At 44.0% G+C, this 18887-nt stretch overlaps 1 protein-coding gene across 3 annotated transcripts in view; it reads right to left on the reverse strand.

The window, feature by feature from the left end:
• The window catches only part of ptpdc1a (protein tyrosine phosphatase domain containing 1a), a 90866-nt gene that overhangs the window by 12919 nt on the left and 59060 nt on the right, over window positions 1-18887 (reverse strand). For all 3 annotated transcript variants that reach the window (XM_064967375.1, XM_064967374.1, XM_064967373.1), the window contains 2 exons: window positions 12694-13013; window positions 4855-6141 (listed from right to left, as the gene is read on the reverse strand). In XM_064967375.1, the coding sequence (XP_064823447.1) occupies window positions 4855-6141; window positions 12694-13013 (1607 nt within the window). The remainder of the gene's footprint in view (window positions 1-4854; window positions 6142-12693; window positions 13014-18887) is intronic.

Genomic DNA, 18887 nt, shown 5'->3' on the forward strand with positions numbered 1-18887 from the left:
AAACGACGTCAGACGGAAGGCCATGAATTCGGAAAACATTCTCGATAATGATCTGAGCCGTCTCCTTAGCAGAAGGGAGCTTAGCGAGAGGAATGAAATGAGCCGCCTTAGAGAATCTATCGACAACCGTAAGAATAACTGTCTTCCCCGCTGATGAAGGCAGTCCGGTGATAAAATCTAAAGCGATGTGAGACCACGGTCGAGAGGGAATGGGAAGCGGTCTGAGACGGCCGGCAGGAGGAGAGTTCCCAGATTTAGTCTGCGCGCAGACCGAACAAGCGGCGACAAATCGACGCGCGTCACGTTCCCGAGTGGGCCACCAGAAACGCTGGCGAATGGAAGCGAGCGTACCCCGAACGCCGGGGTGGCCGGCTAACTTGGCAGAGTGGGCCCACTGAAGAACGGCCGGACGAGTAGGAACGGGAACGAACAGAAGGTTCCTAGGACAAGCTCGCGGCGACGGAGTGTGAGCGAGTGCTTGCTTTACCTGCCTCTCAATTCCCCAGACAGTCAACCCGACAACACGCCCCTCAGGGAGAATCCCCTCGGGGTCGGTGGAGACCTCAGAAGAACTGAAGAGACGAGATAAAGCATCAGGCTTGGTGTTTTTTGAGCCCGGACGATAAGAAATCACAAACTCGAAACGAGCGAAAAACAGAGCCCAACGAGCCTGACGCGCATTAAGTCGTTTGGCTGAACGGATGTACTCAAGGTTCCTATGGTCAGTCCAAACGACAAAAGGAACGGTCGCCCCCTCCAACCACTGTCGCCATTCGCCTAGGGCTAAGCGGATGGCGAGCAGTTCGCGATTACCAACATCATAGTTACGTTCTGACGGCGATAAGCGATGAGAGAAAAACGCGCAAGGATGGACCTTGCCGTCAGAGGGAGAGCGCTGAGAGAGAATGGCTCCCACGCCCACCTCTGACGCGTCAACCTCAACAACAAACTGACTAGAGATGTCAGGTGTAACAAGAATAGGTGCGGATGTAAAACGATTCTTAAGAAGATCAAAAGCTCCCTGGGCGGAAACGGACCACTTAAAGCACGTCTTAACAGAAGTAAGGGCTGTGAGGGGAGCTGCCACCTGACCGAAATTACGGATGAAACGACGATAGAAATTAGCGAAGCCCAGAAAGCGCTGCAGCTCGACGCGTGACTTAGGAACGGGCCAATCAATGACAGCCTTTACCTTAGCGGGATCCATCTTAATGCCCTCAGCGGAAATAACGGAACCGAGAAAAGGGACAGAGGCGGCATGAAAAGTGCACTTCTCAGCCTTCACATAAAGACAGTTCTCCAAAAGGCGCTGGAGGACGCGTCGCACGTGCTGAACATGAATCGAGAGAGACGGTGAAAAAATCAGGATATCGTCCATGTAAACGAAAACAAAAATGTTCAGCATGTCTCTCAGGACGTCGTTAACTAGTGCCTGAAAGACAGCTGGAGCGTTAATGAGGCCGAAAGGAAGAACCCGGTATTCAAAGTGCCCTAACGGAGTGTTAAACGCCGTCTTCCACTCGTCCCCCTCCCTGATGCGCACGAGATGGTAGGCGTTACGAAGGTCCAATTTGGTGAAAAACCTGGCTCCCTGCAGGATCTCGAAGGCTGAAGACATAAGAGGAAGCGGATAACGATTCTTAACTGTTATGTCATTCAGCCCTCGATAATCCACGCATGGGCGCAGGGACCCGTCCTTCTTCTGAACAAAAAAAAACCCCGCTCCGGCGGGAGAGGAGGAGGAGACTATGGTACCGGCGTCGAGCGAAACCGACAAATAATCCTCGAGAGCCTTACGTTCGGGAGCCGACAGAGAGTATAATCTACCCCGGGGGGAGTAGTTCCCGGAAGGAGATCAATACTACAGTCATACGACCGGTGTGGAGGGAGAGAAGTGGCCTTGGAACGACTGAACACCGTGCGCAGATCGTGATACTCCTCCGGCACCCCTGTCAAATCGCCAGGCTCCTCCTGTGAAGAAGAGACAGAGGAAACAGGAGGGATAGCAGACATTAAACAGGTCACATGACACGAAACATTCCAGGATAGGATAGTATTACTAGACCAATTAATAGAAGGGTTATGGCGCACTAGCCAGGGATGACCCAAAACAACAGGTGTAAAAGGTGAACGAAAAATTAAAAAAGAAATGGTTTCGCTATGATTACCAGAGACAGTGAGGGTTAAAGGCAGCGTCTCACGCTGAATCTTGGGGAGAGAACTACCATCTAAAGCGAACAAGGCCGTGGGCTCCCTAACTGTCTGAGAGGAATGTCATGTTCCCGAGCCCAGGTCTCGTCCATAAAACAGCCCTCCGCCCCAGAGTCTATCAAGGCACAGCAGGAAGCAGATGAACCGGGCCAGCGGAGATGGACCGGAAAGGTAGTGCGTGATCCAGAAGGAGAGGCCTGAGTAGTTGCGCTCACCAGTAGCCCTCCTCTTACTGATGAGCTCTGGCTTTTACTGGACATGAGGTGACAAAATGACCAGCGGAGCCGCAGTAGAGACAGAGGCGATTGGTGATTCTCCGTTCCTTCTCCTTGGCCGAGATGCGGATACCCCCCAGCTGCATAGGCTCAGCATCCGAGCCGGCGGAGGAGGGTGGCAGTGATGCGGCAGGTGGCAGTGATGTGGAGAGGGGAGCAACGGAGAACGCGAGCTCCTTTCCACGAGCTCGGCGACGAAGATCAAACCGTCGCTCTATGCGAATAGCGAGAGCTATTAAGGAGTCCAGACTGGAAGGAACCTCCCGGGAGAGGATCTCATCCTTAACCTCGACAAGGAGACCCTCCAGAAAACGAGCGAGCAAAGCCGGCTCGTTCCAGTCACTAGAGGCAGCGAGTGCGAAACTCAATAGAATAATCCGTTATGGATCGATTCCCCTGACATAGGGAAGACAGGGCCCTGGAAGCCTCCTCTCCAAAAACAGAACGGTCAAAAACCCGTATCATCTCCTCCTTAAAGTCCTGATACTGGTTAATACACTCAGCCCTCGCCTCCCAGATTGCCGTGCCCCACTCACGCGCCCGTCCGGTAAGGAGAGAAATGACGTAGGCGATGCGGGCTGCGCTCCTGGAGTAAGTGTTGGGCTGGAGAGAGAACACCACATCACACTGAGTGAGGAATGAGCGGCACTCAGTGGGCTCCCCAGAGTAACACGGCGGGTTGTTGATCCTGGGCTCCGGAGACTCGGAAACCCTGGAAGTGGGCGGTGGATCGAGGTGGAGTTGGTGAACCTGTCTTGTGAGGTCGGAGACTTGGACGGCCAGGGTCTCAACGGCATGTCGAGCAGCAGACAATTCCTCCTCGTGTCTGCCTAGCATCGCTCCCTGGATCTCGACGGCGGAGTGAAAAGGGTCCGGAGCCGCTGGGTCCATTCTTGGTCTGATTCTTCTGTTATGTACTTGAGTGAAGACCCAAAAGCGGTTTTAACAGAAAACAGAGTTCTTTAATGAAAAAACAGGAATGGCATAAATCCTCTTCCAACGTAGTCAATGGAACAAAAAGAACGTTAGTATAATGCAGGATGCACCTGCCAGGCAGACTCCGACAGGATAGGACAAGGTGGAAGCAAACGAGACGACAGCTTGCTTCTGGCATCAAAAACACAAACAAGAATCAGACACTGAAAGTAGCAGGAACAGAGAGAGAAATAGAGACCTAATCAGAGGGGGAAGAGAGAACAGGTGGGAAGGAGTGAATGAGCTAGTTAGGGGAGATGTAGAACAGCTGAAGAATGAGAGACAGAGAAGGTAACCTAAAAAGACCAGCAGAGAGAGACAGAGTGAAGAGAAAGGACAGGAACAGACATAACAAGACATGACACAAACTGTCATGTCTTACCTGAAAAGTCAGTCAAACTGTCATGTCTTACCTAGCATCAGTCAAACTGTCATGTCTTACCTACCGTCAGTCAAACTGTCATGTCTTACCTAGCATCAGTCAAACTGTCATGTCTTACCTAGCATCAGTCAAACCGGCATGTCTTACCTAGCATCAGTCAAACTGTCATGTCTTACTTAGCATCAGTCAAACTGTCATGTCTTACCTACCATCTGTCAAACTGTCATGTCTTACCTAGCATCAGTCAAACCGTCATGTCTTACCTACCATCTGTCAAACTGTCATGTCTTACCTAGCATCAGTCAAACTGTCATGTCTTACCTAGCATCAGTCAAACTGTCATGTCTTACCTAGCATCAATCAAACTGTCATGTCTTACCTGCCACGTCAGTCAAACTGTCATGTCTTACCTACCACGTCAGTCAAACTGTCATGTCTTACCTAGCATCAGTCAAACTGTCATGTCTTACCTAGCATCAGTCAAACTGTCATGACTTACCTAGCATCAGTCAAACTGTCATGACGTACCTAGCATCAGTCAAACTGTCATGTCTTACCTAGCATCAGTCAAACTGTCATGTCTTACCTGCCACGTCAGTCAAACTGTCATGTCCTACCTACCGTCAGTCAAACTGTCATGTCTTACCTGCCACGTCAGTCAAACTGTCATGTCCTACCTACCACGTCAGTCAAACTGTCAGGTCTTACCTAGCATCAGTCAAACTGTCATGTCTTACCTACCACGTCAGTCAAACTGTCATGTCTTACCTAGCATCAGTCAAACTGTCATGTCTTACCTGCCACGTCAGTCAAACTGTCATGTCCTACCTACCACGTCAGTCAAACTGTCAGGTCTTACCTAGCATCAGTCAAACTGTCATGTCTTACCTACCACGTCAGTCAAACTGTCTGTCATGTCTTACCTTGCATCAGTCAAACTGTCATGTACACCTACCACGTCAGTCAAACTGTCATGTCTTACCTAGCATCAGTCAAACTGTCATGTCTTACCTGCCACACTGAGACCTTGTAGTGGAGATCTTCATCATTCAGGCCCAAAGCCAGAGCTCTGGCCACCAGCAGACGTCTGGCTTCCAGGGACAGCTCAGCATACAGGGTGATGACAGGGACCTCTGTCAGGCTCTCCCTGTCCTCTCTGTCCTTCCGTTCCTCTCTGTCCTCTTTTTCTCCAGCCTTCCCCCTCACTCTTTCCTCTCTGTCTCCAGCCCTGTCTACCCCACACACAGACTCCTCTCCTGTAAGGCTCATCACAGGCATGTCTCCTCTCCACGGCCTCCCCTCTGACAGCTCTTCTCCCGAGGGCTTGGACAGACTACCCCCAAACCCAAAGGACAGACTTCGCTGGCCCTCGCAGAGCTGCTTCCGTCGCTGGAAGAGAGGAGACATGTTCTTCTGGGTGTGGTGATCACTCGCCTTAGAACTCCTTTCCTGTCCTCCTCGCCTCTCCTCCCTTGTCTGCTCTCCCATGGAGAAGGGGTGGTGCTGTGGAGGGAGGCTAGGGGATGTGGGGGGCTCCCAGGCTGTGGCTAGCTGGTGCTGGGTCAGAGGATTGCCGCAAGGGATGCTCCAGATGTGGTTCTGGTTCTGCTCCTGGTCTGGGTCTCTTCTGGGGTCTAGCTTATACAAGGCTGAGTCACTGTAACTCAGCAAGCGTTTCCCCGGATGCAGAGGCTTCAGGAGGGAGGCTGCCACCCCATTCTGCCGCTGCCACAGAGGGTCCAGCTCCTGGTCACTGGACAGAACCGGGTCGTGAGCCAGGGCTGGGCTGAGAGTGGGCTCTAAGAGTAACGATGGTTCCTGGAGTAGTGCTAGGTTTGGAGTGAGAGGTCGTTCCATGTGTAGTGTGTGGGTTAGGGCTGTCTCAGGGCGGGGACAAGGCTGGGTTAGGGCTGTCTCAGGGCGGGGACAAGGCTGGGTTAGGGCTGTCTCAGGGCGGGGACAAGGCTGGGTTAGGGCTGTCTCAGGGCGGGGACAAGGCTGGGTTAGGGCTGTCTCAGGGTGGGGACAAGGCTGGGTTAGGGCTGTCTCAGGGCGGGGACAAGGCTGGGTTAGGGCTGTCTCAGGGCGGGGACAAGGCTGGGTTAGGGCTGTCTCAGGGCGGGGACAAGGCTGGGTTAGGGCTGTCTCAGGGCGGGGACAAGGCAGGCGGGGTGAAGGCACAGGGATGCCCTTCCCTCTCATCTCCTTCCCCAGCAGCTGGATGGCCTGCTGGGACACTGTCTTCTCTACCTCCGCCGTCAGGTCTGGAACCTCCAACACCGCCTCCTCCACCACCACCTTCAATCACATCATCATCATCATCATCAACAGTCAGGTCTGGAACCTCCAACACCGCCTCCTCCACCACCACCTTCAATCACATCATCATCATCATCATCAACAGTCAGGTCTGGAACCTCCACCACCACCTCCTCATCCACCACCTTCAATCACATCATCATCATCATCAGTCAGGTCTGGAACCTCCACCACCACCTCCTCATCCACCACCTCCTCATCCACCACCTCCACCACCACCTCCTCATCCACCACCTCCTCATCCACCACCTCCTCATCCACCTCCTCCTCATCCACCACCTCCACCACCACCTCCTCATCCACCACCTCCTCCACCACCTCCTCCTCCACCTCCTCATCCACCACCTCCACCACCACCACCTCCACCACCACCTCCTCATCCACCTCCTCCTCCACCACCTCCACCACCACCACCTCCACCACCACCTCCTCATCCACCTCCTCCTCCACCACCTCCTCCTCCACCACCTCCTCATCCACCACCTCCTCCACCACCTCCTCCTCCACCTCCTCATCCACCACCTCCACCACCACCACCTCCACCACCACCTCCTCATCCACCACCTCCTCCACCACCTCCTCATCCACCACCTCCTCCACCACCTCCTCATCCACCATCTTCAATTACAACAATATCATCATCATAATCAGGTGTGCAAACATTTAAACGAAATTGAGATCCTTAACATTAAGAAAAATCCCTAAACAAAATGCAGTATTTTTATTTATTTATGTAGATGCAGAAAGTAAACAGCATAGTGGGTCAATTCCCTCAACAACTAAGAGCATTGAATCGCATGTCTTAACTTCTCTGCTGTCTTGGTGCCCTGCCTACCACGCTGTGAACAGCGTGAGGCCAACCTGTGCACATGCGCAGATACTGTGTGTGAATGTGTGAGAGCGGAGCGTTGCATCTCGCTCAGCTCAATATTCTAGCCTATTAATTGATGATAGGCCCTGCTTTACTGAAGATGCGAAACATTGCAAGCCAAGAAATTGCAAGATATAGCTTCTGATTGATGATAGATAGGCATAGTACACAGTTCTAACTAGGTCTGCCTGGTGGCCAACTTACCTATACTGATAGATAGGCATAGTACACAGTTCTGACTCGGTCTGCCTGGTGGTCCAACCTACCTATACTGATAGATAGGCATAGTACACAGTTCTGACTCGGTCTGCATGGTGGCCAACCTACCTATACTGATAGATAGGCATGGTACACAGTTCTGACTCGGTCTGCCTGGTGGCCAACCGACCTATACTGATAGATAGGTATGGTACACAGTTCTGAATCGGTCTGCCTGGTGCTCAACATGGCTACTGTGCCCCTCCCCTCACTAGCTTGCTATGCCAGGACAACAACCTCTCCCTCAACGTCAGCAATTCAAAGGAGCTGATTGTGGACTACAGGAAAAGAAGGGCCGAGCAAGCACACATCCACATTGATTGGGCTGTAGCAGAGTGGGTCAAGAGCTTCAAGTTCCTCGGCGTAGATATCACAAAGGAATTAACATGGTCATCCAGGACCTCTATACCAGGCGGTGTCAGAAGAAGGCGCTAAGAACTGTCGAAGACTTAAGCCACCAAAGCCAGAGACGATTCTTTAATGCTTAACCATCTGAAATGGACACAATGTGATACCATAATACCATATACCATAATAATGTACTACCCATCTATACCATAATAATGTATTACCTGTCTATTATACCATAATAATGTACTACCTGTCTATTATACCATAATAATGTACTACCCATCTATACCATAATAATGTATTACCTGTCTATTATACCATAATAATGTATTACCCTTCTATACCATAATAATGTATTACCTGTCTATTATACCATAATAATGTATTACCTGTCTATAATACCATAATAATATATTACCTGTCTATTATACCATAATAATGTATTACCTGTCTATTATACCATAATAATGTACTACCCATCTATACCATAATAATGTATTACCTGTCTATTATACCATAATAATGTATTACCCTTCTATACCATAATAATGTATTCCCCGTCTATAATACCATAATAATGTATTACCTGTCTATTAATGTATACCTGTCTATACCTGTCTATAATACCATAATAATATATTACCTGTCTATTATACCATAATAATGTACTACCCATCTATACCATAATAACGTATTACCTGTCTATTATACCATAATAATGTATTACCTGTCTATAATATCATAATAATGTATTACCTGTCTATTACACCATAATAATGTATTACCTGTCTATTATACCATAATAATGTATTACCTGTCTATTATACCATAATAATGTACTACCCTTCTATACCATAATAATGTATTACCTGTCTATAATACCATAATAATGTATTACCTGTCTATTATACCATAATAATGTATTACCTGTCTATTATACCATAATAATGTATTACCTGTCTATTATACCATAATAATGTATTACCTGTCTATTATACCATAATAATGTAGTCCCCGTCTATTATACCATAATAATGTATTACCCTTCTATACCATAATAATGTATTACCTGTCTATTACATAATAATGTATTACCCGTCTATACCACAATAATGTATTACCCGTCTATAATACCGAAATAATGTATTACCTGTCTATTATACCATAATAATGTATTACCCTTCTATACCATAATAATGTACTACCCATCTATACCATAATAATGTATTACCTGTCTATTATACCATAATAATGTATTACCTGTCTATTATACCATAATAATGTATTACCTGTCTATTATACCATAATAATGTATTACCTGTCTATTATACCATTATAATGTATTACCTGTCTATAATACCATAATAATATATTACCTGTCTATTGTACCATAATAATGTACTACCCATCTATACCATAATAATGTATTACCTATCTATTATACCATAATAATGTATTACCTGTCTATTATACCATAATGATGTATTACCCTTATATACCATAATAATGTATTACCTGTCTATTATACCATAATAATGTATTACCTGTCTATAATACCATAATAATATATTACCTGTCTATTGTACCATAATAATGTATTACCCTGCTATACCATAATAATGTATTCCCCGTCTATAATACCATAATAATGTATTACCTGTCTATTAATGTATACCTGTCTATACCTGTCTATAATACCATAATAATATATTACCTGTCTATTGTACCATAATAATGTACTACCCATCTATACCATAATAATGTATTACCTGTCTATAATATCATAATAATGTATTACCTGTCTATTACACCATAATAATGTATTACCTGTCTATTATACCATAATAATGTATTACCTATCTATTATACCATAATAATGTACTACCCTTCTATACCATAATAATGTATTACCTGTCTATAATACCATAATAATGTATTACCTGTCTATTATACCATAATAATGTATTACCTGTCTATTATACCATAATAATGTATTACCTGTCTATTATACCATAATAATGTACTACCCATCTATACCATAATAATGTATTAACTGTCTATAATACCATAATAATGTATTACCTGTCTATTGTACCATAATAATGTAGTCCCCGTCTATTATACCATAATAATGTATTACCCTTCTATACCATAATAATGTATTACCTGTCTATTATACCATAATAATGTAGTCCCCGTCTATTATACCATAATAATGTATTACCCTTCTATACCATAATAATGTATTACCCTTCTATACCATAATAATGTATTACCTGTCTATTACATAATAATGTATTACCCGTCTATACCACAATAATGTATTACCCGTCTATAATACCGAAATAATGTATTACCTGTCTATTATACCATAATAATGTATTACCCTTCTATACCATAATAATGTACTACCCATCTATACCATAATAATGTATTACCCTTACATCCCATAATAATGAATTACCCGTCTATAATACCATAATAATGTATTACCTGTCTATTATACCAAAATAATGTACTACCCATCTATACCATAATAATATATTACCTGTCTATTATACCATAATAATGTATTACCTGTCTATTATACCATAATAATGTATTACCTGTCTATTATACCATAATAATGTACTACCCATCTATACCATAATAATATATTACCTGTCTATTATACCATAATAATGTATTACCCGTCTATAATACCATAATAATGTATTACCTGTCTATTATACCAAAATAATGTACTACCCATCTATACCATAATAATATATTACCTGTCTATTATACCATAATAATGTATTACCTGTCTATTATACCATAATAATGTATTACCTGTCTATAATACCATAATAATATATTACTTGTCTATAATACCATAATAATATATTACTTGTCTATAATACCATAATAATATATTACCTGTCTATTGTACCATAATAATGTACTACCCATCTATACCATAATAATGTATTACCTGTCTATAATACCATAATAATGTATTACCTGTCTATTATACCATAATAATGTATTACCTGTCTATTATACCATAATAATATATTACCTGTCTATTATACCATAATAATGTATTACCTGTCTATTATACCATAATAATGTATTACCTGTCTATTATACCATAATAATGTATTACCTGTCTATAATACCATAATAATATATTACTTGTCTATAATACCATAATAATATATTACCTGTCTATTGTACCATAATAATGTACTACCCATCTATACCATAATAATGTATTACCTGTCTATAATACCATAATAATGTATTACCTGTCTATTATACCATAATAATGTATTACCTGTCTATAATACCATAATAATATATTACCTGTCTATTGTACCATAATAATGTACTACCCATCTATACCATAATAATGTATTACCTGTCTATTATACCATAATAATGTATTACCTGTCTATTATACCATAATGATGTATTACCCTTCTATACCATAATAATGTATTAACTGTCTATTATACCATAATAATGTATTACCTGTCTATTATACCATAATGATGTATTACCCTTCTATACCATAATAATGTATTACCTGTCTATTATACCATAATAATGTATTACCTGTCTATAATACCATAATAATATATTACCTGTCTATTGTACCATAATAATGTATTACCCTTATATACCATAATAATGTATTCCCCGTCTATAATACCATAATAATGTATTACCTGTCTATTATACCATAATAATGTACTACCCATCTATACCATAATAATGTATTACCTGTCTATTATACCATAATAATGTATTACCTGTCTATTATACTATAATGATGTATTACCCTTCTATACCATAATAATGTATTAACTGTCTATTATACCATAATAATGTATTACCTGTCTATTATACCATAATAATGTACTACCCATCTATACCATAATAATGTATTCCCTGTCTATTATACCATAATAATGTATTACCTGTCTATTACACCATAATAATGTATTAACCTTCTATACCATAATAATGAATTACCCGTCTATAATACCATAATAATGTACTACCCATCTATACCATAATAATGCATTACACGACTATACCATAATAATGTATTACCTGTCTATAATACCATAATAATGTATTACCCTTCTATACCATAATAATGTATTACCTGTCTATTATACCATAATAATGTATTACCCGTCTATTATACCATAATAATGTATTACCCTTCTATACCATAATAATGTATTACCTGTCTATTACATAATAATGTATTACCCGTCTATACCACAATAATGTATTACCTGTCTATTACACCATAATAATGTATTACCTGTCTATTACACCATAATAATGTATTACCTGTCTATTATACCATAAGAATATATTACCTGTCTATTATACCATAATAATGTATTACCCTTATATACCATAATAATGTATTACCTGTCTATTATACCATAATAATGTATAACCTGTCTATTATACCATAATAATGTATAACCTGTCTATTATACCATAATAATGTACTACCCATCTATACCATAATAATGTATTACCTGTCTATTATACCATAATAATGTATAACCTGTCTATTATACCATAATAATGTACTACCCATCTATACCATAATAATGTATTACCTGTCTATAATACCATAATAATGTATTACCTCTCTATTATACCATAATAATGTACTACCCATCTATACCATAATAATGTATTACCTGTCTATAATACCATAATAATGTATTACCCTTCTATACCATAATAATGTATTACCTGTCTATTATACCATAATAATGTATTACCTGTCTATAATACCATAATAATGTATTACCCTTCGATACCATAATAATGTATTACCTGTCTATTATACCATAATAATGTATTACCCTTCTATACCATAATAATGTATTGCCTGTCTATTATACTATAACAATGTATTACCTGTCTATTATACCATAATAATGTATTACCTGTCTATTATACCATAATAATGTATTACCTGTCTATAATACCATAATAATGTATTACCCTTCTATACCATAATAATGTATTACCTGTCTATTGGCAGCGATGTCCAGGAGGACCTTGCAGACCAGCTGGACGATCTTTGGCACGTTCTTCATCTGCCGCGCCTCGTACCCGTGCAGCAGGTGGCGTTGGCGAGTCAGGTACTGGGACAGCGTAACAGCGTTGGCCCGGGGTTCTGCGCAGGAGAACACGTTCCTCAACGGAACCAGGAACTGGGCGAACTCCCGGACACACAGCAGCTGGCCTCGGGTCTGGATGGAGTTGGGCCGCTTGGCTCTGACAAACAGGATGGCCTGGTCCGCACTCATACGAGAGGTGAACACCAGATAACACGCCAGTAATACACCTGGTAAATAGAGTAACACACCAGTAACACACCTGGTAAACACAGAGGCACACCTGGTAAACACAGTAACAGGTAAACACAGTAACACACCTGGTAAACACAGTAACACACCTGGTAAATACAGTAACAGGTAAACACAGTAATACACCTGGTAAACACAGTAACACACCTGTTAAACTCAGAAACACACCTGGTAAACACAGTAACAGGTAAACACAGTAATACACCTGGTAAACACAGTAATACACCTGGTAAACAAAGTAACACACCTGGTAAACCCAGAAACGCACCACGTAAACACAGTAACAGGTGAACACTGTAACACACCTGGTAAACACAGTAGCACACCTGGTAAACCCAGAAACGCACCACGTAAACACAGTAACAGGTAAACGCAGTAACACACCTGGTAAACACAGTAACACACCTGGTAAACCCAGAAACGCACCACGTAAACACAGTAACAGGTGAACACTGTAACACACCACGTAAACACACCTGGTAAACACAGTAACACACCTGGTAAACACAGAGGCACACTTGGTAAACACAGTAACAGGTAAACACTAATACACCTGGTAAACCCAGAAACACACCTGGTAAACACAGTAACAGGTAAACCCAGAAACACAACACGTAAACACAGTAACACACCTGGTAAACCCAGAAACGCACCACGTAAACACAGTAACAGGTGAACACTGTAACACACCACATAAACACACCTGGTAAACACAGCAAAACTCCTGGTAAACACACCAGTAACACACTTGGTAAAGACAGTAACACACCTGGTAAACAACCAGTGGCATCCTAGTAGCCACTGGGCGACAGAGAGCATAGCGGTAAAGAGCTAGTTTCTCGAGGCAAATAACACTGAAACATACATGATAGCACCTGCTGTTCCGGGAGACTGTGTGATCAGGCTCTTCGCAGCCGATATGAGTAAGACCTTTAAACAGGTCAACATTCACAAAGCCGCAGGGCCAGATGGATTATCAGGACGTGTACTTAGAGCATGCGCTGACCAACTGGCAAGTGTCTTCACTGACATTTTAAACCTCTCCCTGTCCGAGTCTGTAATACCAACATGTTTCAAGCAGACCACCAAATTGTTCTTCGGCAAAGGCACTAAGGTAATCTGCCTAAATGACTACCGACCCGTAGCACTCACATCTGTAGCCATGAAGTGCTTTGAAAGGCTGGTCTTGACTCACACCAACACCATCATCCCAGAAACAAATAGACTCACTCCAATTTGCATACCGCCCCAACAGATCCACAGATGATGCAGTCTCTATTGCATTCCACACTGCCCTTTCCCACCTGGACAAAAGGAACACCTGTGTGAGAATGCTGTTCATTGACTACAGCTCAGGGTTCAACACCATAGTGCCCTCAAAGGTCATCACTAAGCTAAGGACCCTGGGACTAAACACCTCCCTCTGCAACTAGTTAAATAAAGGTACCTGTCCTCCCCAGCCCACTGTAATGTACCTGCACTCCCCATCGCATCATAACGTACATGTCCCCCCAAGCCCATTATACGTACCTGTCCTGTACCTGTCCTGTACCTGCCCTCCCCATCGCATCATAATGTACCTGTCCCCCCAAGCACATTATACGTAACTTTCCTCCCGATCCGATTATAATGTACCTGTCCTGTACCTGTCATGTACCTGCCCTCCCCATCGCATTATAACGTACCTATCCCCCCCCCAGCCCACTATACGTACCTGTCCTGTACCTGCCCTCCCCATCGCATCATAACGTACCTGTCCCCCCCAGCCCATTATACGTACCTGTCCTCCCCATCCCATTATAATGTACCTGTCCTGTACCTGCCCTCCCCATCGCATCATAACGTAACTGTCACCCCCAGTCCATTATACGTACCTGTCCTCCCCAGCCCATTATAATGTACCTGTCCTGTACCTGTCCTCCCCAGCCCATTATAATGTACCTGTCCTGTACCTGTCCTCCCCAGCCCATTATAATGTACCTGTCCTGTACCTGTCCTGTACCTGTCCTCCCCAACCCATTATAATGTACCTGTCCTGTACCTGTCCTCCCCAGCCCATTATAATGTACCTGTCCTGTACCTGTCCTCCCCAGCCCATTATAATGTACCTGTCCTGTACCTGTCCTCCCCAACCCATTATAATGTTCCTGTCCTGTACCTGTCCTCCCCAGCCCATTATAATGTACCTGTCCTGTACCTGTCCACCCCAGCCCATTATAATGTACCTGTCCTGTACCTGTCCTCCCCAGCCCATTATAATGTACCTGTCCTGTACCTGTCCTGTACCTGTCCTCACCAGCCCATTATAATGTACCTGTCCTGTACCTGTCCTCCCCAACCCATTATAATGTACCTGTCCTGTACCTGTCCTCACCAACCCATTATAATGTACCTGTCCTGTACCTGTCCACCCCAGCCCATTATAATGTACCTGTCATGTACCTGTCCAGTACCTGTCCTCCCCAGCCCACTGTAATGTACCTGCCCTCCCCATTGCATCATAACGAACCTGCCCCTGTCCTCCACAGTCCATTATAACATACCTGTACTTTACCTGTCCACCTCCCAACCAATTATAACGTACCTGTCCTCCCCAGTCCATTATAACGTACCGTGTCCTCCACGGTCCATTATAACGTACCGTGTCCTCCCCAGCCCATTATAACTTAACCTGTCCTCCCCAGTCCATTATAACGTACCGTGTCCTCCACGGTCCATTATAATGTACCCTGTTCTCCCCAGTCCATTATAACGTACCCTGTCCTCCACAGCCCATTATAACATAACCTGTCCTCCCCAGCCCATTATAATGTACCCTGTCCTCCCCAGTCCATTATAACATAACCTGTCCTCCCCAGTCCATTATAACGTACCCTGTCCTCCCCAGCCCATTACAACATAACCTGTCCTCCCCAGACCATTATAACATAACCTGTCCTCCCCAGTCCATTATAACGTACCCTGTCCTCCCCAGCCCATTATAACATAACCTGTCCTCCCCAGTCCATTATAACATAACCTGTCCTCCCCAGCCCATTATAACGTACCCTGTCCTCCCCAGTCCATTATAACATAACCTGTCCTCCCCAGTGCATTATAACGTACCCTGTCCTCCCGAGTCCATTATAACATAACCTGTCCTCCCCAGTCCATTATAACATAACCTGTCCTCCCCAGTGCATTATAACGTACCCTGTCCTCCCCAGTCCATTATAACATAACCTGTCCTCCCCAGTCCATTATAACGTAACCTGTCCTCCCCAGTGCATTATAACGTACCCTGTCCTCCCCAGTCCATTATAACATAACCTGTCCTCCCCAGTGCATTATAACGTAACCTGTCCTCCCCAGTCCATTATAACATAACCTGTCCTCCCCAGTCCATTATAACATAACCTGTCCTCCCCAGCCCATTATAATATACCTGTCCTAACCTGTCCATTATAATATACCTGTCCTAACCTGCCCATTATAATATACCTGTCCGACGACGTGCCCATTATAATGTACCCGGTCCATTATAACATAACCTGTCCTCCCCAGCCCATTATAACGTACCCAGTCCTCCCCAGTCCATTATAACATAACCTGTCCTCCCCAGTCCGTTATAACGTACCCTGTCCTCCCCAGTCCATTATAACATAACCTGTCCTCCCCAGTCCATTATAACATAACCTGTCCTCCCCAGTCCATTATAACGTACCCTGTCCTCCCCAGTCCATTATAACATAACCTGTCCTCCCCAGTCCATTATAACATAACCTGTCCTCCCCAGTCCATTATAACGTACCCTGTCCTCCCCAGCCCATTATAACATAACCTGTCCTCCCCAGTCCATTATAACATAACCTGTCCTCCCCAGTCCATTATAACGTACCCTGTCCTCCCCAGTCCATTATAACATAACCTGTCCTCCCCAGTGCATTATAACATAACCTGTCCTCCCCAGTGCATTATAACGTACCCTGTCCTCCCCAGTCCATTATAACATAACCTGTCCTCCCCAGTCCATTATAACGTAACCTGTCCTCCCCAGTGCATTATAACGTACCCTGTCCTCCCCAGTCCATTATAACATAACCTGTCCTCCCCAGTGCATTATAACGTAACCTGTCCTCCCCAGTCCATTATAACATAACCTGTCCTCCCCAGTCCATTATAACATAACCTGTCCTCCCCAGCCCATTATAATATACCTGTCCTAACCTGTCCATTATAATATACCTGTCCTAACCTGCCCATTATAATATACCTGTCCGAACGTGCCCATTATAATGTACCCTGTCCATTATAACATAACCTGTCCTCCCCAGCCCATTATAACGTACCCAGTCCTCCCCAGTCCATTATAACATAACCTGTCCTCCCCAGTCCATTATAACGTACCCTGTCCTCCCCAGTCCATTATAACATAACCTGTCCTCCCCAGTCCATTATAACATAACCTGTCCTCCCCAGTCCATTATAACGTACCCTGTCCTCCCCAGTCCATTATAACATAACCTGTCCTCCCCAGTCCATTATAACATAACCTGTCCTCCCCAGTCCATTATAACATAACCTGTCCTCCCCAGTCCATTATAACATAACCTGTCCTCCCCAGTCCATTATAACATAACCTGTCCTCCCCAGTCCATTATAACATAACCTGTCCTCCCCAGTCCATTATAACATAACCTGTCCTCCCCAGCCCATTATAACATAACCTGTCCTCCCCAGTCCATTATAACGTACCTGTCCTCCACAGCCCGTTATAACATAACCTGTCCTCCACAGCACGTTATAACATAACCTGTCCGCCCCAGCCCATTATAACCTACCCTGTCCATTATAACGTAACCTGTCCTTCCAAGTCCATTATAACATAACCTGTCCTCCCCAGCCCATTATAACGTACACTGTCCTCCCCAGTGCATTATAACGTACCCTGTCCTCACCAGTCCATTATAACATAACCTGTCCTCCCCAGTCCATTATAACGTACCTGTCCTCCCCAGTCCATTATAACATAACCTGTCCTCCCCAGTCCATTATAACGTAACCTGTCCTCCCCAGTCCATTATAACATAACCTGTCCTCCCCAGTCCATTAAAACGTAACCTGTCCTCCCCAGTCCATTATAACATAACCTGTCCTCCCCAGTCCATTATAACATAACCTGTCCTCCCCAGTCCATTATAACGTAACCTGTCCTCCCCAGTCCATTATAACGTAACCTGTCCTCCACAGCCCATTATAACATAACCTGTCCTCCCCAGCCCATTATAACATAACCTGTCCTCCCCAGCCCATTATAACCTAACCTGTCCATTATAACGTAACCTGTCCTCCACAGTCCATTATAACGTAACCTGTCCTTCCAAGTCCATTATAACATAACTTGTCCTCCACAGCCCATTATAACATAACCTGTCCTCCCCAGTCCATTATAACATAACCTGTCCTCCCCAGCCCATTATAACATAACCTGTCCTCCCCAGTGCATTATAACATAACCTGTCCTCACCAGTCCATTATAACATAACCTGTCCTCACCAGTCCATTATAACGTACCCTGTCCTCACCAGTCCATTATAACATAACCTGTCCTCCCCAGTCCATTATAACATAACCTGTCCTCCCCAGTCCATTATAACATAACCTGTCCACCCCAGCCCATTATAACATAACCTGTCCTCCCCAGTCCATTATAACATAACCTGTCCTCCCCAGCCCATTATAACGTACCCTGTCCTCCCCAGCCCATTATAACATAACCTGTCCACCCCAGCCCATTATAACGTACCTGTCCACCCCAGTCCATTATAATGTACCTGTCCTCCACAGCCCATAATAACATAACCTGTCCTCCA

Source organism: Oncorhynchus masou, chromosome 6 (genome assembly GCF_036934945.1).
Source record: "Oncorhynchus masou masou isolate Uvic2021 chromosome 6, UVic_Omas_1.1, whole genome shotgun sequence".
Classification (NCBI taxonomy): Eukaryota; Metazoa; Chordata; class Actinopteri; order Salmoniformes; family Salmonidae; genus Oncorhynchus; species Oncorhynchus masou.